General features: G+C 50.1%; 6 protein-coding genes across 6 annotated transcripts; 3 read left to right on the forward strand and 3 right to left on the reverse strand.

Moving 5' to 3' along the window:
• Positions 1 to 2204: 2204 nt before the first annotated feature.
• BP5553_07542 (Nickel efflux system) lies at positions 2205 to 3534 on the forward strand (the record flags this gene model as incomplete). Its single annotated transcript, XM_032016165.1, has 2 exons — positions 2205 to 2985; positions 3041 to 3534. 2 exons carry the CDS (start codon positions 2205 to 2207, stop codon positions 3532 to 3534), a joined length of 1275 nt encoding a protein of 424 aa, XP_031867396.1.
• An 893-nt stretch (positions 3535 to 4427) lies between these two features.
• BP5553_07543 (uncharacterized protein) lies at positions 4428 to 5551 on the forward strand (the record flags this gene model as incomplete). The annotated part of the gene is made up of 3 exons (XM_032016166.1): positions 4428 to 4741; positions 4811 to 4934; positions 5000 to 5551. The coding sequence occupies 3 exons, from the start codon at positions 4428 to 4430 to the stop codon at positions 5549 to 5551; spliced, it is 990 nt and encodes a 329-aa protein (XP_031867397.1).
• A 669-nt stretch (positions 5552 to 6220) lies between these two features.
• Positions 6221 to 6544, reverse strand: BP5553_07544 (uncharacterized protein; the record flags this gene model as incomplete). Its single annotated transcript, XM_032016167.1, has 2 exons — positions 6221 to 6301; positions 6368 to 6544. 2 exons carry the CDS (start codon positions 6542 to 6544, stop codon positions 6221 to 6223), a joined length of 258 nt encoding a protein of 85 aa, XP_031867398.1.
• A 3002-nt stretch (positions 6545 to 9546) lies between these two features.
• Positions 9547 to 10443, reverse strand: BP5553_07545 (uncharacterized protein; the record flags this gene model as incomplete). Its single annotated transcript, XM_032016168.1, has 2 exons — positions 9547 to 10291; positions 10385 to 10443. 2 exons carry the CDS (start codon positions 10441 to 10443, stop codon positions 9547 to 9549), a joined length of 804 nt encoding a protein of 267 aa, XP_031867399.1.
• Positions 10444 to 14997: 4554 nt separating this feature from the next.
• BP5553_07546 (p-loop containing nucleoside triphosphate hydrolase) lies at positions 14998 to 16807 on the reverse strand (the record flags this gene model as incomplete). The annotated part of the gene is made up of 2 exons (XM_032016169.1): positions 14998 to 15296; positions 15397 to 16807. The coding sequence occupies 2 exons, from the start codon at positions 16805 to 16807 to the stop codon at positions 14998 to 15000; spliced, it is 1710 nt and encodes a 569-aa protein (XP_031867400.1).
• Positions 16808 to 18808: 2001 nt separating this feature from the next.
• On the forward strand, positions 18809 to 23520 carry BP5553_07547 (Uncharacterized protein; the record flags this gene model as incomplete). Its single annotated transcript, XM_032016170.1, has 6 exons — positions 18809 to 18963; positions 19018 to 20174; positions 20260 to 22250; positions 22303 to 22375; positions 22422 to 22745; positions 22802 to 23520. The coding sequence occupies 6 exons, from the start codon at positions 18809 to 18811 to the stop codon at positions 23518 to 23520; spliced, it is 4419 nt and encodes a 1472-aa protein (XP_031867401.1).
• Positions 23521 to 23905: the final 385 nt, after the last annotated feature.

Genomic DNA, 23905 nt, shown 5'->3' on the forward strand with positions numbered 1-23905 from the left:
GGTGGTAGGGAAATAATACCCGACCACATAACTTGAAACAACGCATATGGTACGCGATCAGCACGCCACTGCCGTAGTAAGGTAGTCAGTAACAGCAGATTCCAAGAACGCCTTTAGGGCTGGGAAATGCGACGAGACGAGATTGTAATTGAAATATTGAAATATATCCTCTATGAGGCTTGTGGATAGGGCATTAAAACGAAAATCCGAATCTTTGGAAGGACAGTATCACTGGTAATCAGCACCCCAGGACGACAAAGGTCCAGTGCAGACTCCCAATATGAAAGTCAGAATAATGCACAGTATCCATAGTGGCTGATTCTGCCTATGGTTATCTTGAGAAGCGACCGGCAGCACACTGGGAGTGCCGCCCACTCCAATGCTTAAACAGGGAATGGCAAAAAGGTAGAATGGCCCACACTAGACACCTTGGCACTATACTATCTGATTGCGGGACTCCACGAATCAACTGACGGGGCCTTGAGCGCCATGCGAAGAGCTGATCGATCTCTTGATTTTAACCTTCCGATTCAAATTGCGGGGTGCATAGTGGCGCTTGGCTTTAATCAGGACCGTCTTGCCCGCCATAGATGCAGGCACGGATGGGACTTCCTTCGAGCTGAGAGCGGACAACACGTGGATGAGATGGGAGAGCCCTTGCGGAGCCCCCTAAAGAGAGCAAGTGAGAGCGGCATTGAGCGATATAACTTGCCAAATGAAGGCGCCCAGGGCCATGTCGGGAATCGTGAATGCCGATCATCTAGAAACGGCCCGTCGAACCCCCCAATATCACCAGCGCCATGATTCGCTTTCCAGTACAGTACATGTACCTGCTTGAAGTTCCCCGGTGCGTTTTATTGGAGACAATGTAGATTCCGAATAGCCGCCCGGGTGATGTGAATAGGATACGGAGTGGACGTATGAACAAAACGCCCTATGTCGTCGACGTCGCTTACTCCGTAATCAGGTCACCGGCTTCTCGGGATCATGGCGTGCTTGGAGGTGTTCACCATGCAGTTCTGAAGCTATGCTGGGCATCATTGAGCGGGTCGTTGGCAATCTAAGCTGATTATCAGGTTATCATCAACATACAAAGGTGGAAGCTAGCGGCTCCGAGCAAGAAACGACGTTGATATCGCGTAGGGCGCCCGTGCTTCCGCGCTATTCTTAACGGAGCGACGCGGCCCGGGCCCTTTAAAGTTATCCGAAATCTCATCTCAGTCGCTGCTTCATCGTCATCCTCACCCTCATGATCGTCCAGCGCCAATAACTCAGTCTAACTCGCTCTCAATTGCACATTCAGCTAAGGCTTCATTCATAATGATGCCCAGGAGACGTGGTGCACCACTCGGTCCACCATCATTTCAGGCCCTCCCCATTCTCTGGGTCCAAAGACCACTTGGCATTTCCTTGGTTGCGGCCCCTCCTCTCTGAAGGGACCACTTAGTATGTTATCAGACCTTCCTAAGGAAGATATGATACGTCTTACGTCTTCTTGCCTCCACCAAGAAAATTTTTACTACCTTTTTTCCCAAGAACTGGTGGACACCAGGTGTGCTTCGTTTCCCGAGTGACCGTTGAGACTTCGCGCCGACTGGCTCGCAGACAGCTCCGGGCGAAAATGAGAAACACTGGTGGATAAGAGGAATTCACTGCAATGATGAAAATGGGCCAAGGGAGTCATGGGGATATTTCTTATTTTTTGACACTGCAGCGCTCTAGCTTTGCTCTATTTGCGTGCATCTACTTCGTAAGTCCTCGCACCGTGTCATAGCCAGCCAGCTTCAGATTCCCGACGAATCTAAACATCTTCACTCCGTAAAGAAAAAACGAACGCCACGAAAGCAGCAGGAGAATGAATATGGGGGAAGAGGAACACAGCAGGACACAACAAGACATAGCGAAAGGGTGGTCGTTGGGCATCACTCGAATACGCCAACCAGAAACCAGCCAATGCAATAACCGGCGGTCAGAACCCCCACCAACCCCACTATGACGATAACGGGGTTGACCTCAATGGCCTAAACCCTTCTCCGTCTCTGCGACCTCTGCAACCTTTGCGACCTCCATGAATTCTACAACCTCCCCAACCTCCTCAGCTTCCTCAGTCTCCTCTACCTCCTCTACCCTTCCGGCCTTCTCGAGCTCCCCTCGGTCCCCCATAATCCCCTCAAATTCAATTATTCCCGACTTCACCCTGGAACATGCGCTGCCTCCACCGACCTCAATGGGGCCTCAGAGAAAGACTCACATCCGCCATACCCCCCCAACTTCGTCTGCTCTCATTCCCCGCTGTGCTGGTTATATTTCTCCTTGTATTAGTCAATGCAGTTCTCTGGGTTGCTGTAGCCATAATTCTCCGCTCCCATCCAACCCTCGCCTCCTCGGCCATCCTTTCATACACGCTCGGTCTCCGACATGCCCTTGATGCCGACCACATAACAGCCATTGACCTTATGACGCGGCGCCTCGTAGCCACGGGCTCGAAGCCCGTCACCGTTGGGATGTGGTTCAGTCTGGGGCACTCAACCATCGTGGTCATAACATGTATAGTGGTAGCTGCTACAAGCGGGGCACTGGAAAAGCGGTTCGAGGGTTTCAGCAAAGTGGGTGGAATAATTGGGACGAGCGTGAGCGCTGCAGTCTTGCTGTTGCTCGCCGTGGCCAATGGCTGGATTCTGTTCAAGTTGATCCAGAGGATGAGGGTGATATTGAGGGAGGAGGTTGCTGATGATAGGGAGGATGTGGTAGGAAACGAAGGTGTAGTCGCTGGGATGAATCTCGAGGGTGGGGGCCTCATGGTCAGGCTGTTCAAAAAGGTGTTTCGGCTCATTGACCGCCCCTGGAAAATGTATCCTCTTGGTGTGCTGTTTGGATTGGGGTTTGATACTAGTAGTGAGATCGCCGTGTTGGGCATTGCCTCGGTGCAAGGCGCCAAGGGCACGGACATTTGGCTTATTCTTATTTTCCCTCTGTTGTTTACAGGTATGAACCCCCTAGTAGATTATATTTCCCCGGCTAGCCGACTGACATGCTATAGCTGGAATGTGCCTGATTGACACCACTGACGGTGCGCTTATGATGACCCTCTACACCTCCACCTCCCTTGCCCGAGACACCATTGCTATCTTATACTACTCAATTGTCCTGACGGCCATCACGGTTGTGGTGGCCCTGGCTATTGGTATAATCCAGCTTCTCTCACTTATTTCGAATTTCTCAAGTGGGTCGTTCTGGGATGGTGTCGATGCCGTCGGCGACCATTACCCCGAAGTGGGGGGGGCTATTTGCGGCTCGTTCGTCTTTTTTGGCGCTCTATCTATGGTCCTTCATAAACCATGGCGACGAAGATTCGATCGTCATTATGACGAAAATCGATTTGATATTGTCATGCTTGATGACTCGGGGGACAAGCAATGCCAGGGCACCACTCCCATCACTGTTTTAGAGGAGCCAAAGCCAAGCTATGGAGTTGAGACGATTGATGCCTCTGATCCCGAGAAGTCATCATCGATGCCGGCATCGAAAGTGTAGAAACGCCTGGACAGACCCCCCAAAGATTTTGGATCATACAATTAGAGTCACCACCATCTAGGCAATTGGTTTCCGACTCAGCCATTTACGCCACATATACTTATACCCTCTTCGCCACTTGGGCCAGACCACTGCCATTAGCCCTGAGTTTATATTAATACCACAACAAATTTAATACCACAACAAAAGTTCAAGCCCTCTACCTCTCTAATATATAACACCGCATACTACCTGATGCTGAATTTGATAGGACATAATTCCATGCAACCGTCCGTCAAGCTACTAAGCTAAAACAAACATCGATTGAAGTGGGCGGGAACAATTACATAATACCACAAAGAGCGGCAAAGGCAACCGATTTAGTGAAGCCGCGTTTGATTATGAAAGTGCAGAATCTTTAGATCAAGGCACTCGTCACCTGCTGCTTTTGGGGAGACGGTATTTGAATCTAAACACGGAAGACAGTGTCTAAGCCATAGCACCAGGGTATCTATATAAGTAGTTGTTCTCGACAGAACGAAGATCGAGTTGGGGAAAGAGGAAACACACATCCTGATTCAACCAGGTCAGTATAATACTTCAGCATATAAAAGCTATATGATTAGCTCACTATCATGACCAACAGGATGATTGTGAAGCTAGGTTTGATGGCAATGTTTGCCAGAGCTCTCCCGCTTCGCGTTGTTTGTCCTTTGTGTTGGCTCATGCAAGGCAAGAACGACCACCAGTATATATCATAGTAGGAAGGACAAAGTTCTTAATAAGGATAGCAAGACCTCTTAATTTCTAAACCATATTCATATATCTTTTTGCAGAAAATCCAAAGCATTAAGCCAACTAAGATTGTTGCTGCCCTATTACCTTTTTACTTGTGTCTTCGCTCAACTGACTCAATGAAGAGAGCGCGTCTTGAAGCCGGGCAGAATCGTATTCACCCTTCCGCCTCGCACACCACCCAACCATCCTCCTTCTCTCACAACAAACGACGAGCCTCCTCTAGAGCGCGTGATATGGATGAAGCTGAGCAACAGATCCTCCATGAGTACCAGCACGCAAGAGCAAGGGTACTGCACGAAGAGATTCTAAAGGCAGAAGCTTCAGCAACTACCGACTCTCCACCGTGTTCCTCGTCTTCCACTCCTCCTAGCAACCCGCCACTTTCTCCGCCCAAAATGCCGGTCGACAATTCAAAGCTAGGTTTTCATTCGTACGTACTGCCTCTATTCTGAAAGGTCTATAGAGGAGTAAAGACTAACCCGCCGACTTGACCGCGCAGAGCTCTCCTAACAGGGGAATACTCCGATCTGATGATAACCCACGGCGAACAACAATGGAAAGCGCATAAAGTGATTGTGTCTTCACAATCCCATGTTCTCGCCGCCGAGATCGAAGCCCTGAAAGTGCGTATCCCCCGTATATCTCTGGTCATATAACAACAGGTTCTAATATGAAAGCCAACCTTCAGGATCCCCCTACCCTCGATCTTACATCCCATGACCACCAAGCTGTAGGCTACGCGATAGAATACCTCTACACCGCCAATTATGTCACCACCGACGGGGATTCAAGCCTCTCGCTCGCCCTCCACATCAGAGTCTTCCTCCTGGCCATCAGTCTCGGGATCCCGGGTCTCGAAATCCTCTCCGCGTCGAAATACAGACAAAACTTGAACCAGCAAGTCACCGACCTGGAGGTGTACTTCTGGTCCGTCAAGACGATCTATGAGCATACCACTCCCACACATCCAGGCCTGCGTGTCGCGGCTGCCGAGGCGGCTGTCACGGAGTTATCCATGTTGCTGGACGATAAGATGAGAGCGCGGTTTATGCAGATCACGCATGAGGTCCCTGATTTCCAGGCTGATATTTATGTGATCCTCTTGCTGCACCCATCGAGATCACTGGATATCGTGCCGGAGTTGTGCAATGAATGTGGACCGCGGGGACCGGAGGATAGTTATTCCATTGTGATGGAGTGTAAGGGGTGCGGGAAGGACAAGGTGTTGGCGTTCAATTGAATTGAATTGGGTTGGTGGCGTACGGAGGAGTTACGTGCCATGCGAACATTGTTGGTCTTTCCTTTGGCGGAGTATGGAGCCAGGAGATACCAGTATGGGCTTTTCGGTTTACTGGGTGGTGTACAACCTGTTAGTTGCTTTAAAAGGGGCTTCAAGGACGCTGCCCACCATAACCAAACTACGAGAACATGTTAGGTATGGAGTTCAAAGCAAATTATTTGAAGACAGGATAATTGCACCTGACAATGACCTATTCGGAGGGCATACCTCAATGCATGTGCGATTGAGAAACTCCTTGCCAATTCGTAAAACATTTTTATCGACATAGCCGTAATAGCGGGGTGTTGTGCCAAGGGACTTACGGTCTCTCTCTCTCAATGCAAATCCGAAGAACCAGCGAATAATTAAAACTTTATGCCATTATATAACTCCCAAACGGTGAGTCTAATTAATATCTAAGCCCATCCAGTAGCATAAGTACCAGACTTCAATCTCGTAACTCTTTTTTTTCTCAATCCCCACCCAAACCATAACCCGACGGGAAGCTTTCCTGCTTCAAGTTGCTCTGCAAACGTCGCTGGTTATATCGGCTCAGCCCTTTTTGTTTCTCAAAGTCAGCACAAGTTCCGAAGCTTTCTCCTGTAGGTATATAACCAACTGACCTTTGATTTAGCAGTGAGGGGATCCGTTGGTAAAGTAGCAGTTTCCTCCGCAAATGGCGGATAACTTCCATCCGTTGTTGCATTGCTCCTATTAGAAAATCCAATCAGCATTTGTTCCAATGATTTAAATTCGCAGCTGAACAAGAGGACTTACGATACGCTTGCCATTACATCTCCAGGCTCCAAAGCTGCATGGCGCGACGGTGGTTTGTGCAGGTGACTGAGCGGCGGCAACTGGGTTTGGCTCAGCAATTGCCACGGGGTTGGCAATGGGGTTCGCGGCAGCGAGCACGAAAAGTGCGGAAAGGGCGGAGATCTTGAAGAATTGCATTTTGAAGGATGTTGGTGGTTTATGGGAATAAACTTGAGTGAGAGTGGGAATTGATGGTTGATGAAGAGTGTAGTAGAGTGAGTTGATGATGTTGGAGCAATATCAGTTCAGAGAGGGAAATGAAAGGCCTACTTATACTTTTTTCCCAAGTCCTTTCGTACTCGTGATATTTTGTTGAGAGCCATTGCACATGTAGGCTAAAGAGATACTGTATGTCAGAGTATTCTTCTCATTACTCGTAAGGGGCACGGAGTAATACACTTTTTCCTTCGATCTGCAGGAGGACGTCCGACTGTGCCGCCGCGGAGACCATCTCTCACGATCGAGGCGCCACCGATCGTGCCCCCATCGGGATGGCAACGGGCGACAGCCAACCTATCGCAACACGTTGCGAGAGATTTGTTTATGACAATCGCAGTAAAAACGGGGCATTTTTTGCTGGTGTCGGACGGGATCGCATTGTTCAAATATGCTTTGTTGAGGCACAGCGACTTGTACTCCGCAAGCCCACCCGGTACTTGAATACAGAACTACCAGTACTAAGTGATGCGCGCTCACTAAGCCAGACATGGGGATGAAGTTTAATGAGACAGTGCGGCTTTCCCTCGTTGGCAATAATAAGCTTGACTTGTTTCTCTATGCTATAGTGCAAAATTCAGCTATAGCAGAACGGCGTAGTGCTTATAGGTTAAATGACATACATACAAGCCAAACGCCGCAAACGGCCGTGCTAAGTGATATTAAGGTGAGAAATAAGAAGTTGCCCGCATTTATTGGCAGCTGACCCCTTGTTCATTTCATATCGATCCGGCACTTTCATTCGATGCCGCGGATGCCAAGACGGCCACCTTCCTTAATGCGCGTTCGGAGCAGAGTTGTTAAAAGCTGAGAACGTTCTGACATGCACGAAATGCGGTAGGTATACTATAAAGAACAACCTACAAAGCGTATGTGTTTCGTAGAGAAGTGGATTAACTTCTAGGCAAACCTATTACCCAAGTAGTAGCACAAAAAGAGGGGTCCTCTACGGATGTCCTGGCGTCGTCGCCTGCCTACTACAGCTTAAGTCCCTGAAACGGCCGCTCTCAATACCCTTTCAAACAGTCCGTCAGCGCCGGCAAAACTTTGATGAATGCACAACGTACAAAGTACAATAAAGGCACAGCACTTTCCCAACATTACTTTACAAAATACGGGAAACATTCTTGTAAGCACATACGAGGTATGCGCTCACATTAAAAACGTGAAAACCGTTGTCTTGGACTCTTGGAACTAGTCAGCAACCCTGCAGCTTGGTCGCACTGTGTGTTCTTAGGAAATTAGGTGACATGCATCTTCTTGGGACCTACTTCAACCTGATACAACTTAACCAAGTCAACTTATTTAAAGGCCTTTGAGATTAATTAGGGCCGCTGATATTGTGATGCTGTGTTTTTGACGATGGTAATAAACCTAATTGATCCTCATCAGAGAATTGCCCTACGGAGGCATGGTTTAAACCCGTCGACCAACGGACGTCATTGTAAACTCGTTACGAGGCTCGGGTTCCCTGCAAAGGATCGTGCACCCTGTCCATTTATTAAAAAAGGGTGAAGCTTATAGTCTAGGGCGGGAATATATATTACACAGACGTTTTGTAGGAGGTATTGGAAAATGCGACGTGGAATTCCTCACCGTAACTTTATGGCATCTCTTCCTCGCTCTGTCGAGACAACCAGAGTTGAAGGTTGAGGATATAAAAGAAGCCGAAGAGGAAAAGATCCTAGTAATTGGAAAGGCCCTCAATGCATCTCCTGATTGGCGAACATGATGGGCATATGCGGGATGATCCGATTCGGGAACCGTCCGGTGTAGTACGATGGGTGCGATATCATCGGTGAGCCCGAGGGCATATGCGGCGATATCTATTCCTAGGTAGGCACAAACACATGTGATTTTGAAAAAAATCAGATAAGATAAGAGCGAGGGAAATGCATAAGGAGGGATAGATAGACTTGGGGGTTTTAAAAAAATAAGATAAGATAAGGGTGAGGGAAATGCACAAGGATGGAGATATAGACTTGGGGGGTTTTAAAGGAGTTATTTATAATTAACGTGGAACTTCTAGCGGGAGTTCTATTACATTAGAGGAGTGGTGTTGGCTATCGAGAGAAAAGAAACTCTAGGAGGTGTACCATAATACTAGCCACTCCACTTGGAGTTTGTTTTAGATGACTTTGTATATGGGATTCTCAGTGGCATATCAATGGGCCGGATGATACTACAAATTCGCCAAGCTATAAAGAGCACCAGCGCCTCCAGTGCCCTCCACGTGCAAGACAGTCTTTAAGCTACTTAACTCGCGTGCAGTGCTAACCTCAAAACTTATCACGACTCCTGCTCCGCTGCCAAGTTCGACTTATTAGTAAAGTCTTTCGGAGCGGACCACGTCTTTGACCATAGTGTCGGACATCTGAGGTTTAGGAATTGAATATTTCAGAGAAATATGACAGAGCATGTGGAATAAACCCTACTACGCAAAATACCACGTAAACACTGTAAAGTAAAAAGGATAGAAAATATATAGAGTAAGCTTTATAATCAGTTTCATATTAAATTATATTTCTCTGTCGTGGATATAAATATGTATGCAATGAAAACAGATCCCCTCTCGAAGTGGGATGGATATATTCTATGACCCACAACCCCCAAAATGCCCGATGCCCCGATGCTCAATGCCTAAATCCTATCTTCCTCATCAATGAGATGGGAGGTAAAAAATAAAATAAATAAAATAAAACAATCGCTGAAAAACTTTTAGTATGCCTGTCCCTTTCAAAACGCCGTTTGGATGTGCTTCGTTATCCTGTGTGTTGGGTTCATTGGGGTTTCGTGGGTGGGGGGATGCGGAATCCTTCGTATGTCTGATGCGGAATATGCAAAAACAATAAGGACGGAAAATATATGTCGGAAAGTAGTTGATGGGGCATCGTAATGGGGGGCAGTGCCAATTCATCGGGAGCTTAATGCGAACCCGCCGAAACAGGCGTCACCAGATCGATACTTCGAGGTCGATGCCCATATCCACCTGGTCCACCACGCGGAGGTAACGGACGGTCCATGCCCATACCACCGGTATTCCCGTATGCGGCGCCGTGGCTCTTGCCATAGCTGTACGCATCTTCTCGGTATTTCCCGCTCCCTGAGCCGTAGGTGCCTTGGGGGGCCGCGTACGCCGAGCTCACGATATATCCACTCGTGTACGAGTTGCCCGGCGTCGCACTCGGCGATGTAGGCTTACTACTCGACGCAAAGGGGATATAATTCCAGACGCCGGATCCGGTACGACTCATACTGCTGCTCCCGCGACTACTCCTGGGTGGGGAATCGGGCGCGCCGTGCCTGGAGGATGTCTTGGGTAGTGCGGTGGCTAGCTCCCGCAGACTGGCCATCGCGGTGCTCGAGTGAGCGCTCGTGTACGCATTGGCCGACGGCGGCGAGGAGGTGTATTTTGGCGGGGAGTGATAGGAGGCGGGGTACGGCTCGGAATTGAAGTACGAACGCGAGTGCGATTGCGTGGGGGAGGCGCGAGGGATGATATCTGGGCCTTCATCCGGCGACGGCAGGTTGGAGAAACGCCGCGAGTACGGCGAGAGCGGTGGGGAGGTTGGAGTGCGGTATGTTGAGTAGGTGGACGTGGGGAAGGGTGTGGGGTTCTGATCGTGGATGCGGCAACTAGCATCGGGAAATCGAGTTAGTATGATAGCTCTGGGAAATAATAGTTGCTGTATGTGCTGCAACTGCTGTTTGGATGCGGCAAAACAAATACAGGGGAAAAGGGGGAAAGGGGGAAAGACTTACGCCTCGGAGCAATAAAGAAAAGTGGTGTGCGCCGGTTGGAATTCCTTCTCGCACGTCATGCTGTTCCATTCGTCAGCTCTGGATCATACATACTTCCCAATATGCACCCCACACTTTCCCGGCCCGCGCCCCCTCCCCCCTTCCCCTCCTTGGGGTCTTATCTGGAGGGAATAGGGAACTAGGACAGGAGAGTGAATAGTAAAGAAGAGCATAAACTTACCAGAACTGTGGGAATGATTCTCCATTTTCACGAACGCCGTCGTCTTCTCGCGAGCGGTGGCCTCGATGGGTGGATTGCGGGACGGACCTCCTCGTCGACGTCGACAGCGAGGGCCGCGACGACTTCTTCTCGGTCACGACCGAGTCCCTCCCGGATTTCCGCCGCGAGTGGTGTCTCTTATCGGCGGGGGGAGGGGATCCCGCGCCGGAGTGGGAGTGGCCGTGAGCGTGAGGGGGGCGTGACTGCGCCAGCTTGCCGGATTTGCCGCTGAATAGCGATCTCTCCAGACCAAGCCCACGTATGGATGGGTTCAGGGTGAGTCTCCTGTGTTCAGGAGGAATGCAACGGAGGAGCTGGAGCAACAGCGCGCTGGGAGCGATTGATATATACTCAGCGCTCAGTCGGGAAATAAGTGGGGTCCGGTCTGTGGCTGTGGCTGATGGTTCTGGACGGGCTCGTGATCGCCGGAGCTGAGGTGATACGACGATGGCGGGGTGGAATCAATAAGTAATCGTCAAGTCAGGCGTGGGTGAAGTTGGGGGATGACTGATATATCGATGGATTGATAAGGGACGAATGACTCTCTGTAACTCTGGATCTGGTTCCTGTCCTTGGCGTTCGGCTTCGACGGAGTTGCTGCGGGGGGAAGGGGGGATGGATGCGACGCAGCAGGAAATCGAATCAAAATCAGATAAAATAGAATCGAATCGACGTAGAATAGACGTAGAATCAAACCACGGCGGTCTTCCACGGGATATATACGTGTGAGTAATATCAAAATGAAGGGTGAGCGTTGCGTGATGCGCAAGGAATGCGAGTCCGAGAACGGAGGGCAGACCAGTGCAGTGGGCCAGGGACGGTTTTGGTTGGACGAGGAACAGGCGAGACGATTAGAGCAGAAATCGTGAAGCTTATCAGTGGAGACGATGGAGGCGATCGAGAGAGAGATAACGGTAGATAGATAATAATCGGAATAGTAGGACGATAAGTAGGCGGGGAGTTGGGGGTTTGGGGGATTTGGGGGGAATTGACTCGAGGGATTGATGGATTTGATGGATTGAAGCGACAGCTGGAGGAGTTGCAACGAGCGGGGTCTTGGTGCTATGTACTTTTGCAGTACTCGAGGGATCTTCGAATTCGTGATTGTTGCGATTTATGACTTATCCGAAAGTGCTATGCGATGGCGTTATCCACCTAGGGAGTGGGAATTCGGAGTTCGATGGCACAGATGGCGTGCTGGTGGTGAAGTCGTGATTTCTGATGCTTTCCGTGCGATGTGGTGCTGGTGCTGGTGGTGGTTTATATTCGCCGCAGAGCACGACTTGAGCGGGGGGACTCGAGGGGGAAGAAGGATAGGGATTCGACGATTGAAGAGTCCTCGACGTTGCACCGCAGAAGAGGGGTATGAGGGGTTGAGGGAGAGGCAATGGCAGAGGCAGAGGCAGAGGAAAGTTAATTCATAAGGACTTGAGGTACAGGTACAGGAACAGGTACAGGTACAGGGACATGTACAAGCTATGTAGGTCATGTAATGTAGGAAACGATGTTTACCAAAGCATCAAGTTCGCTTGGGACGAGGGCGATAGATACTCGTAGACATTGCATCATTCCAGCCAGTCATCCATTGCGTGTGTGCAGCCGCTGGCTGCAGGACGTGCTGAAACAGGGACCCATAAAGGTATTATTATTGGGATCTTGGAGTCTTGGTCTTGACTCTTGACATTATTAGTGGTATTGGTATTGGTATTGGTACTGGTACTCGGTATTGATGCTGGATATTATTGGGCACTTGATATTGATTTTGCACAACTCGTCATGCCGCAATCGACTCCCACGGCCAACTGCAACTGGCTGACTGGCACGTTTTTCGCTGCACCCACTCAATAATGCAACCTCGAAGCTCCCCCGATGCCCCCTAAAGGCTTCCTAAGTGCTCCCTAAGCCTCCTAGAGCTTCCCTAGCAGCCAAGGAGACTCCCAGAACGGACGCGAGGGCCCGAGATCCAGAACCAGATCCAGGTTCCACGTACGGGTTCAGGTTTAGGTTCAGGTTCAGGTTCAGGCCCACACGCTGGACTTCGTACGAGTACAGTACGCATCATCGCTCGTCCTCGTCCTCCGCTCCGCCAGCATCAATCAGCAATCATCAATCGAAGAAAGGGCCCCCCTTCCACCACCACCAGCACTACCACCACCCCACATCGCGCCCTGCCCATCACGGCGTGGTAACCACAGTCGCATCTTCAGGACCTTCAGGCAGCGGGCTCGATTCGCGAAGCACCGCGGACAGCGAATCGCTGGGAGTCCCGTGGCGGCGTGCCTGTGTGCCTGCGTGAACCTGGTGACGGAAGCCACCCCCGGAAATGAAACCTTCCCATGAGCTGTGAGCCTGTGGGCTGGACCTCGTGGAACAAAGTGTCTCTGTCTCTTGCGCTCGCTCTCTCGCAGCCTGGACGGCTACTGCCCCCGTCTTACGACTCTACGTCCGAGGTACGAAGAAGTATTGCTATAGTACTTTGCACAATACAGTACATACAGTACATACAGTACATACAGTACATACAGTACATACAGTACATACAGTACATACGGTACATACGGTACATACGGTACATACGGTACATACAGTACATATAGTACATACGGTACATACAGTACTGTACATCCTGCAATCAGATAAGATAGGTGCCTACGGGTATTCCGGACAGCGCCACCATCGTCATCCGCGTCGGGGTCAGATCGGATGAATGAAGAGGGGAGAAAAACAAATTCATTTGTACGAGGTACACAGGTACAGAAATCCGCGCTGCTTCAACCTTCCACCATTCATTCCCACGACTCGGAGCAGCGGCGCGGATGTTACACCGAGCGGTAGAATTTTTCACAGTACAGTAGTAGGTAAGAAAGTAGCAAGGGAAAACCGTTAGCAAAAAAATGCATCTATATTCTCACCAGACGAGTGGAGTTTGCCGTATCTGCCCAGTGGCGACGACGAGCTCGACCACAAGGTGACCCACTCCCCGCTCTTTCTATTTCTGCCGCATACTCGAGTACGACGCGGATGAAACTTTGGAGCAAGCATGGAGTTCGCCCACAGGGCCTATCATACGGTTCACACGCTTCACGCCGGGCAAGCAGCCAAAGCAGCGTTACGCAGTACCGCTGCTTGTACTCGTGCCTGGCTGCGGCTGGGAGGATCCTATATGCCTCTCATATTTCCGCGCGTAGCACCAAAGTCGGATGGATGTCACGGTTATCGAGTCATCGACGTACCGACGACTTCTCGGAATATATTGGCTGCTGGACGATGCCTACGTAAGTGAGTATTACTGAACTGACTCCCATGAACACCACCGAGGAGGAGTCCCGACAAATTCAATGCCGGTTGTCCCGCTGCTGCACCGCCCTTACGAGGAAGAACTCGCCCGATGTGCAGTAGGAAGCGGACAGTCGAGAGCATCTGCTCATCAAGGTTGGTGGTCTCACCACCTACCATTCGACCCATTCATTGGAGCACAAGTCCAGCCAACGACAGTCAACAATCAATTCGCCCCCCTCTCCTATTCCCGTGCGGCGTGCATATACATATAACAAAGTGGATGCATACTTACCAAGCAAGATCTCCCTCACCCATTCCTTTTTCCCGTGGAATAATCCCCGTTGGATCGGTCGTCGGGACCTGGATGGCCGTCGATGGGAATGCCGCGGTACATACGAGTACCTAGGTACAGAAGCGTCAAGGAATTAACAGGGCTCATGCGAATGCTCATTTGCTCAAGAGCAGAACTCCCTCACGCCCTGCCCAATGTGCCTGGTTACAGGGGAATAGGAGCTTCCCGCTTCCGGTACTATACCTGGATGGATGGGGGATGTTGAATTGAAAACGTAATATGTCGACGTGTCTGCACGAGAGCAGAGCAACCGGCAAGAGAGTGGAATCGAGAGAGATTCATTCTGTTGCTGTTGCGTAATTTCTCGCGCAGACCAGGATGGATGGTTGTTTGTTGATGGGGAAGTACTAAGAGAACCCTTCATGATTTCTCCTGTGTAAGTCCAACCCGGATGGCTAGAGAGGTCATACATAGTAACCCGTTTTAAAAGCTTGGCAAGTATGTCATTGTTCTCCTCTTTATAAAATTATGCAACTTCACCAACACGGCTTCATTATTACTCAAGAGAGAGTGTGGATCATCGAGTGAAAGAATCCATTTGTTTAGACTTAGACCCAACCTCTATAGACGCCGACGCTGTGGTATCTCGTTTTATCGTACAAAGGCCATTTTTTATACAACCTCGAACCTCGAAACTTCAGAACCTCAAAAAAAGAAAAACACTTCGGGAACCAACGCGGGATCATCCTCTGCGCCCCGGAGACGGTCTCCCCTCGGAATGCTCTACCTACCCCATGACTGTTGGCCTCGCCCGCCGTTCCCGACCGACCGGCCCTCTCCACCACCGCCTGAGCCGCCCCTTCCACCACCTGCGCCGCCCTTTGGCCTACCTACTTTCGGCGGATCGGCCACAATATTTAGACCCCTCACGCCCTTCAATCCCATCTTGCCAACAGTGCTCTTGCTGATCGTGGGCACTTCCGGAGCACCCAGTCCCTCAAGCGCGAATTTGTTGGCCTCCTCAACGAGTCTGGCAGTGTCCCAGTTCAAGGGCTTGGTGTGGGCTTTGTAATATCCGAGCCCTAGAAGGTGGACAGATTAGTAACTGACGAAGTGATACCCCGAGGCCCGGTCTCAGGACTCATGGACATGACAAACAGAAAAGGAGCATTTTCAACTTACAGCCTTGATAGGTCCTTGCCTGGTTATCCATTCTCTCCGCTGCATCTCTCACAGCATCCTTAGCGCTGAGGTCCGCTTCGGTCTTCTCAAACGTGATTTCCTTCAGCGTCCACTGGGGGAAGAAGGTTTCATGGCTGGTGACGATGAAGGTACCTCTACCTTCCTTGCCAGCTCGAGCAGTTCGTCCTAACCGATGGACATATGATTCCTTATCCGCAGGTATGCCCACCTGGAAGACGTTGGTAACAAGTGGGAAATCCATTCCCCGCGCAACCACATCAGTAGCAACCAGGATCCCGCTCTTTGCTTCACGGAAGGCGTTTGTCGCACTTGTCCTCTTGCCTTGACTTAATCGAGAGTGCAGCATGCTAACCTTGGGTATGTTGGGCATGGCCTCGAGGATGGCACCATAGAAATCTACCAGCGCTGCGGTAGGTGCAAAGATGATAGTTTTGAATGTGCTGGCACCCTCAAGAGCAATTTCCGCTCGTAACGAACCTACCAGCGCCGCGGCAACATCGGCGAAGTTGGGAACGACGATGAGATGCTGTGGAACACGGTCATGCGTATTCTTCTCGCCTTCTGGAATTGTAGAGATGAACTTGTAATTCTTGGCCAGTACTAGATGTGCCACCTTTTCGACGTGCGGCGCGATCGTTGCAGAGAAAAGCATGCCCTGTCTATTGGTGGCCACCTTGTCTGGCAGACACTTGACAATATCCTTGAGCGCATTCATGAATCCCATGTCGAGAAGTCGGTCGGCCTCGTCGAGGACAAGAGTATCGAGAATCCTGAAACGATCCCTGATCCGCTCATCGCCCAAGTGGTCGTAAAGCCGTCCTGGTGTACCAATAACAATATCGCAACCTTGCAGGAGTATCTTCTCCTCTGAATTTTTGTTTGTGCCGCCGATAGCAATGCCCACCTTGTACTGTGGGAGCCGTTTCAGCAGGGCAGTAGCCTCCTTCGCAATTTGCATAGCCAGTTCGCGAGTTGGCGAAATGACGAGGAGCGAGGTTCCTGAGCCCGGTCGTCTATTCCTGTTGATGAGGGTCTGGATAGCTGGTAGAAGGAAGGCTATCGTCTTGCCCGTGCCGGTCTTTGCTTGTGCCAAAACATCAATCCGGTTTGCCAGGAGCTCGTGAAGAGTCGCAGCCTGCACCGGCATCATATGGTCGAACTTGAGATCCTCAGTGATGGTCTTCAATACAACCGGATGGATTAAATTCTCCTTTGCGAGATCTGAAAAGCGCGGTGTATCCAACGGGATCGGCGCCATGAGAGGCGGCGTTGATACCCGTGAAATCGTGGTCGCAGGAGTCGCGACATGGCGAGGAGCAGCCGTCGATGAGAAGGCCTTCTTACCTTTGTAAGGGTGCCTTCTGGCAGATGATTTCTTTGCGTCTTGCATGGCGATGTTTATGAAGCTCCGCAGGATTTGGCTGCGTCGCAATGTGGGGATGGCGAACATATAGCGCGACTGAGTTTTTGTTTGTAGGGGGCGACAAAGGGCTGACGGTTGACGATGCTTATTTTAATCGGAAAAACTTTCTACAGCGCTTGGCTGACTTAGCACTGATAACGATACCGATAAGAGGAGGAAGCGAGTAGCACGCGTGGTGATCCTTCATTTTCATCTCTATCTCCCTCATTGCACAATCGTCCTCATTATCGATATGATCCTCTTCATTCTCCCAGTAGTAGCAATACTGGATCAGAAGTGCGCAATGGAAATCCGATTGGAAACCAGAGGGTTAACGCTCCCTCCAGGAATCGCACAGCCGCCAAACAGCTGGGAGGTAGACGGATGAATCACGAACAAAATGAAGCTCTCTGAATAGAACTCGAACGGTCCAAGATCCCGATATCAATGGCTCGCAATTGCGATTTGGTATGTCCACTACCGCCAGTTGCTGGCGCCCTGGCCTAGAAGCAGACAGCTTATTAAACCCTCCGTGTCACCATTACACGCATATTCCGCTACACCCCATCGACGGTGGGCATTGGAATGCCGACTTTCGAGCTCTAGTTATTAAATACTTCTTCCTTGCGCTGGTGAAGTTGACGCCCATGAGCGCCTGGGCATCCAGCGGATTCCAGCCTCGATAGACCACGCCAATCAATTTCCTATTCTGCCTTGTGCTACTGTGCCGTACGAAGTATATCCCGACCTTCCCAAGGTTCCCAACACAGAAGGTCAATCTCCTACTCCTTGCGGGGTATGGTCTACAAAATATGAACCAACAGAATATATACTTCTCACATCGATGAAGTCATCCGAGGCCCACTATTCGTCAACACTTCGTATAACTCTGGATGCTGCATTTAGGACCCGGGATTGTCGCAAGCGTCCGTTCAACTGGTGGGCAGAACAATGCCCCTGCCATTAGCTACCGCTGGCCAGGTGGTGGCCATAGGAATCGATAGGAATAAGGTGAAGTTCTCTAAAGTCGACGTGGCGCCACAACGGCTTTTACGCCAGGCTGTGGCTGCTTTTATGGGCGTGGCCGGGCTTCCGGGCTCTCGGCGGCTTTGCCTCCTGGCGCTGCGAACAGTTAAGCCGTTGAAGGTTCCTACATGGGCTCCCTGGGCCTTGATATGTCGTTCTCAGGGGAGATACGAAGGTACAGGGTCCTCGTATCGTGAGTCCCCACAGCCAAGAGAAACAGTCGAATTATTGTTTGGTCGCTGCTTGCTTTGCGGACGTTATCTCGCCGTCACTCTCCTGGCTCCTATGGAGTAAGTCCCGATGGCCTAACTTTTTCACTGCAAGTCAAATTGAGCGTCAAGTTGCATGAGAAATCTTTTTAATGGTCATTGAATTCACCTCGTACCCAAAGGACTTGGCCTTTTAAGGGCTTAAGTCAGTCCCTGGTAATATTCCAGTGCTGGTGTTACCAATCGCAGTCTGGTTCTTGACGTTATCGAAATGGAAATTATGCCCGTAGATTGCACCGCGGCCAAGGCTAAAAGCTTTCCGACCAGCCCGAAGCAGGGGCTTCCAAGATTTTTCTCGAGCTCCCCCCCATGTTTGAATTCTTTAGTTCGTCCCGATTGTTCGTTAACCCCGTGCTTGGGCTGTCGCGTCCCGTTGGTTTTTCTATATGGAGCAGGTGTTGAATTCTTATCTCTTTGGGAATGAATGCCCATGTGCGCTGTGGCTCCCCAGATATTAATAAATGCAATTACACTTGACTTGCCCAATCAGCTCCCCATGATCTCCTACTAGTCCTATATAATTGTATATATACTCCTGCCTAGTCCCCTCTCTCGCGTGGCATGGAAGTGATATGGGGTTGTACAAAGTAGTGGTGTTTAGATTGTTTGGATCATTTTCCCCGCCTGTTGTCATCATCTGTTCTGGTCGAATTTATAATTCCTGGCCTTACACTCGTTAAGCACTTTGGTGAAGATGGCCTCATCAGCTGCCATTACCATGGCGCCTCGCATCCTATCACCTGCTGTCCTTCTGGTTTTTATTCTCTCGTTGTTCCACCATGTTCATGCGCTCGCTTCCACTGATACTATTACCTGGGGAGGGGACAACTCTAGAACTGGATATCAAACGTAAGCACCAATCTTGCTGCCCCTCTGAGTCAGCGTGCTAACGGTTCGAGCAAGTAATCATAATATGGATCCATCGATCGTGGGAGGCTCTCAATTTGGCCAACTTTTTAAAACGCATCTCCCCGGCTTGTACAACGGCGCGGCTGAACAGATATTTTCTCAGCCCTTAGTTTACACTCCTTCTGATGGTATACAGTATGTCTATGTGGCGACTACCCAGAATAATCTTTACAAGTTGGATGCAAAGACGGGCGATATCGTTGCTCATAGAAGCCTGCATATCCCATTCTTGACCGCCGATCTGGATGGCTGTGTTGACATCAACCCTCTAATTGGAGTCACCGCAACTGGTCTCATTGATCCAGAGACCGAAACGCTATATCTCACGGCAAAAACTTATGTGGATCAAGCAGGTGGAAATGGGCCCCAAGGAAGGCCAAATGGACGCTACTACTTCCACGCCATCGATGTCAACGATCTCAGTGAACGACCAAACTTTCCGGTCGACCTCGAAGGCACTGTGGCCAGAAATAATCCAATTCGTAGCTTTAATGGCGGTATACATCACCAACGCCCAGGTCTACTTCATACCGGGCAATATATCTACGCAGGCTTCGCCTCTCACTGTGTCCAATACAACTTTACTGGATGGATTATGGGCTGGGACAAAACGACAGGAGCCGTTGTAGAGAGATACGCAACAGAAGGTGCAGGTGTTCCAAATACCACTCCTGGAGCCGGGGTTTGGATGTCTGGTGGAGGTTTGGCTTCAGATGATGCTGGTTCCCTGTTCTTTGCATCCGGAAATGGATACGCTTCCCAGCTCGATGGTATCCCAGTAAATGGTCGCAACCCACCTACATCTTTGGAGGAGGCAGCTGTACATATGACGATTAATGGTGATGGTAGCCTAACCGTTGTTGATTTCTTCATGCCGTGGGAGAAAACCCAATTGGATGGTGCGGATAGGGATCTTGGTACCAGCCCGCTTCAACTACTGCCAAACGAATTTTCTTGCGGCGACATCAAGCGCATCGGCGTTGTTACGGGGAAGAGCGGCAAGACTTATTGGCTGAATCTGGACGATCTGGGAGGGTACCAGAATGGACCAAATAAGCTTGACGATGTGATTCAGGTTTACCAAAACGAGAATTCTGTTTACGCGGGAGCTGGTGTGTATCCATTGGAGGGTGGATACATTTACATCAATGGTATGTGGACGAATGGGCTAGATTGCCCTGAGCTTGCAAGATGGGCCAATAAATCAGGTTGCGGCTTAGCTAACTTTGGCAACAGTCATCCAATATCCCTCACACGTCTTCAAGTTTTCCTGTAATGCTGGAGTTCCTTCATTTACCAAGGTTGCCGACAGCCCGACCAGCAACGCCTACGTTCTCGGAGTGGGCCATGGAACTGTTACGTCCCTCAATGGTCAGCCTGGGACTGGTCTTGTTTGGACGAGCGATGTCAATGGATACAACCTCCGAATTTACAACGCTATTCCCGAGAATGGATTGATGACTATGATCAAAGCGTTCAACGTCCCTGGAACAACTAAATTCACACGTCCAGTTTTCGGCGATGGACGCGTGTACATGGGCACAACTCAAGGATACATCTATGGATTCGGGTCTCCTGTCAACCTTCCGCTTAATTGCTCTTCTCCACACGACTTTGGAGTTTCAGACCTCACAGTTGCGACGGAACCAAAGGCAGTTACGTGTGTGGCAAATGTTGCTGTGAAGATTTCCAATATTACCTTAACCGGAGACAAGAATTTCCATATTACGGATTTGCCTGCAATTCCTGTCACTGTACCCGCCGGCCAAGCCCTCAGTTTTGAAGCTGTTTTTGTTCCGAAAGCAGTTGGGCCGTTGTCATCCGATATCGTTGTTACTACTGAGAACTCTGTCGATGATTATAGCACAGTTACCCCTATTAGCTTGCGTGGCAATGGTCAGAGTGTTAGTCCTTTGCTTGCGATAAGTCCTGTTACTTTGGCCTTCCAGGGGGTGATCACCGGAGCCCAACTCGGTGGTGTCAACCAATCTGTGATTTTCATCAACAAGGGCAACTCCGATCTGACGATTTCCGACATTCAGTACTCCCTTCAAAGCGAGACTGGGCCTTTTGTCCCTGCCAACACCACTGCTTCGGGGCCCAAAGCAGGCGCCTTCACTTTCATTGGGCTTCCTTCAACCATACTCGGAAACTCTGAGGCCACCATCACGGTAAATTTTGATACTCCTGTCAGCGGCAACTTCGCAGCCTACCTCAAAGTCACCTCGGATGGCGGTACTAAGGTCTTCGACGTCGTTGGTACATCTGGCTCAGCCCCAACCGCTCTTGTCGAATTCCAAACTCCAGACGGTGCAGACTGGGTCCAATACAAGGAGGGCAGAAACTTTACATTTGGCAACGTGACAGAAAACACTACGCGCTCTTTGAAGATCCGCTTGACCAACAATGCGACAACTGATAGCGCTAGGCTTTCCCTTACGGTATCGAAACCACCATTTGGCGTCCCTGGTATTATTGGGGCCAACAATCAAGTCGATCTTGCGGAAGGCACTACTCTCGCACCCGGAGAAAATGCGACTGCAACTCTCTATTGCTCAGTACCCAAGCAGCAGTGGAATATCGAACCCTACTCAGGAACCGCTCAATGGACTATGAACTTGAATGACCCCAACTTTGGAAAACAATATATCCAATTCGACTGCACTGGAATTTCAGAACAAGCCCCGCCTTTGCAACCAAACGGACTGGGTTATTACCAGTACACTGGCTGTTTCAAGGAGAACAACCCTGGGCGGCAATTGAAGTCTCAATTGTACAGCAGCCCCAATAACACCGGCGCTATGTGTATTGCGGCATGCGCTAAAGCAGGTTATATTTTCTGTGGCACCCAGTACAACCGCGAGTGCTGGGGAGGACCAACGATTCCTGTCCAGAAGGTCGGCGAGGAACAATGTAGCTACCCTTGTTCTGGCGATATCAACCAGATATGTGGCGGCAATGGCGTGGGAGATGGAGCTGGTGGAAGTTATATCTCCTTATTTTCTGATGTGAGGGGGTTTGATGGCAATTCAAGCACCGGACCTCCAGGCGCCCCCTCTGTTAACCCTGGCGTTGGTGGCTACACAAGTCTGGGCTGCTATAAGGAGCCTACGACTGGTCGGGCTTTGGCACACCAGTTCACTCCAAGTTCGGCCACAGTCGCAAGCTGTGTTTCTCAGTGTTCTGCTAAAAGCTACAAGTATGCTGGATTAGAATACGGTGGAGAGGTAAGTCCCTACCGGACCATCTGCTTATATGGCGTGCCTAATTTTGATATAGTGCTGGTGTGGTGATGCTTTAAATCCTGCCGCGGCCTCCGCTCCTTCTACCGATTGTAGCATGACTTGCAAAGGTAAGCTATCTCTTTCCGAATCTGTACGCCCAGACTAACATATTAGATAATGCAACTGAATACTGCGGTGCCGGGCAAAGACTCAACGTATACCAGCGTGGCAACGGCACGGTTACCCCACCAGTCACTACATCGGATGCTTCTGTTCCAGGTACAACGACAGCTGGTGCTACTGTAACACCCACACCAACTGGTGGGCCACAGATCAAAGAGGTGATTGGCAACTGGCAATTTAAAGGATGTTGGACTGAAGCTACTACTGGCCGTGCCTTGTCAAGCAAAACTTATGCGGATGATGCCATGACCTTGGAATCATGCGCCGCATTCTGCAGTGGGTTTACTATGTTTGGGGTTGAGTATGGGCGAGAATGTGAGTCGAATATATTACTTTCCCCTATGATTCATAATCATTAACGACGAACTTAGGCTATTGTGGTAATTCCCTTGGAGCAGGAAGTGCCAAGTCCGCGGACCAATCCGACTGTAACTTCCTCTGTCCAGGAGACAAGACTGAATATTGCGGAGCTGGTAGCCGACTCGAGCTATACAGCTTAGCTGCAGCCTCTAGCTCAACCACAACCACGCATACAGGCTCCTCGAGCACTTCTACTTCGCTATTATCTAGCACCTCCTCAACAGGGGCATCTAATCCCGACGATAGCAACAACCCTAGTACATCCGCGCCTCTTAGCTCGACAACAGCACCTTCAAACTCATCCACCACTTCGACAACTAGTTCTGCATCTTCTAGCTCTTCAAAACCTACCACAACACCTTCCACTACCTCCACCTCAACCTCTTCCTCGACCAGTTCTGCAACGCCAACTGGCCCCACCATTGTTCCATCCGCGGATTCTTATAGCTACCTTGGATGCTATACAGAAGCGACCAACACCCGCGCGCTTTCATCTGCCTTCTATCCTTCTGACAATAACACCATCACCATGTGCGCAAAGTCATGTTCTGCATACACCTACTTCGGCACAGAGTATGGACGTGAGTGCTGGTGTGGAGACAAACTTGGACTTGGGTCTGAAATTGTGGAGGACAGTGAGTGTAAGATGCTGTGTGCGGGTGATAAAAATGCATATTGTGGAGCAGGAAACCGCTTGAGCGTCTACATCAAAAAGGAGACGGATGGTTGATGCTACGATTCGTGTTACTGGCACTTGATCGCCATCGCCATCGCCATGGTCAAGCACTTCGATTACTACCTTATTGTCGTTATCAATATCATCGACGGTATTTTCAACACCATCACCATCTATCGCAGCCAGCATCCCCTTTGAGCAGCTTCCCAACCCGGGCCATCAACCCTAGGCCAATTTCAAGCAGCTCCTTTCATATCAACACCAGCATCAGAAGCCCACGCTCTCCACTGGATAACTTGACCATCAGAACCACCTCAGTTATCTAAAGCGCGGCTGCCTTATCATCAAACCATACAAACCCCGTCATTAAATACGGGGAGGTATCGAATATGGAAGGTTTAGCTGGGCTCCCTTTTTCGGGTTTAGGAGATCTAGCACC

Source organism: Venustampulla echinocandica (genome assembly GCF_003357145.1).
Source record: "Venustampulla echinocandica strain BP 5553 chromosome Unknown scaffold_6, whole genome shotgun sequence".
Classification (NCBI taxonomy): domain Eukaryota; kingdom Fungi; phylum Ascomycota; class Leotiomycetes; order Helotiales; family Pleuroascaceae; genus Venustampulla; species Venustampulla echinocandica.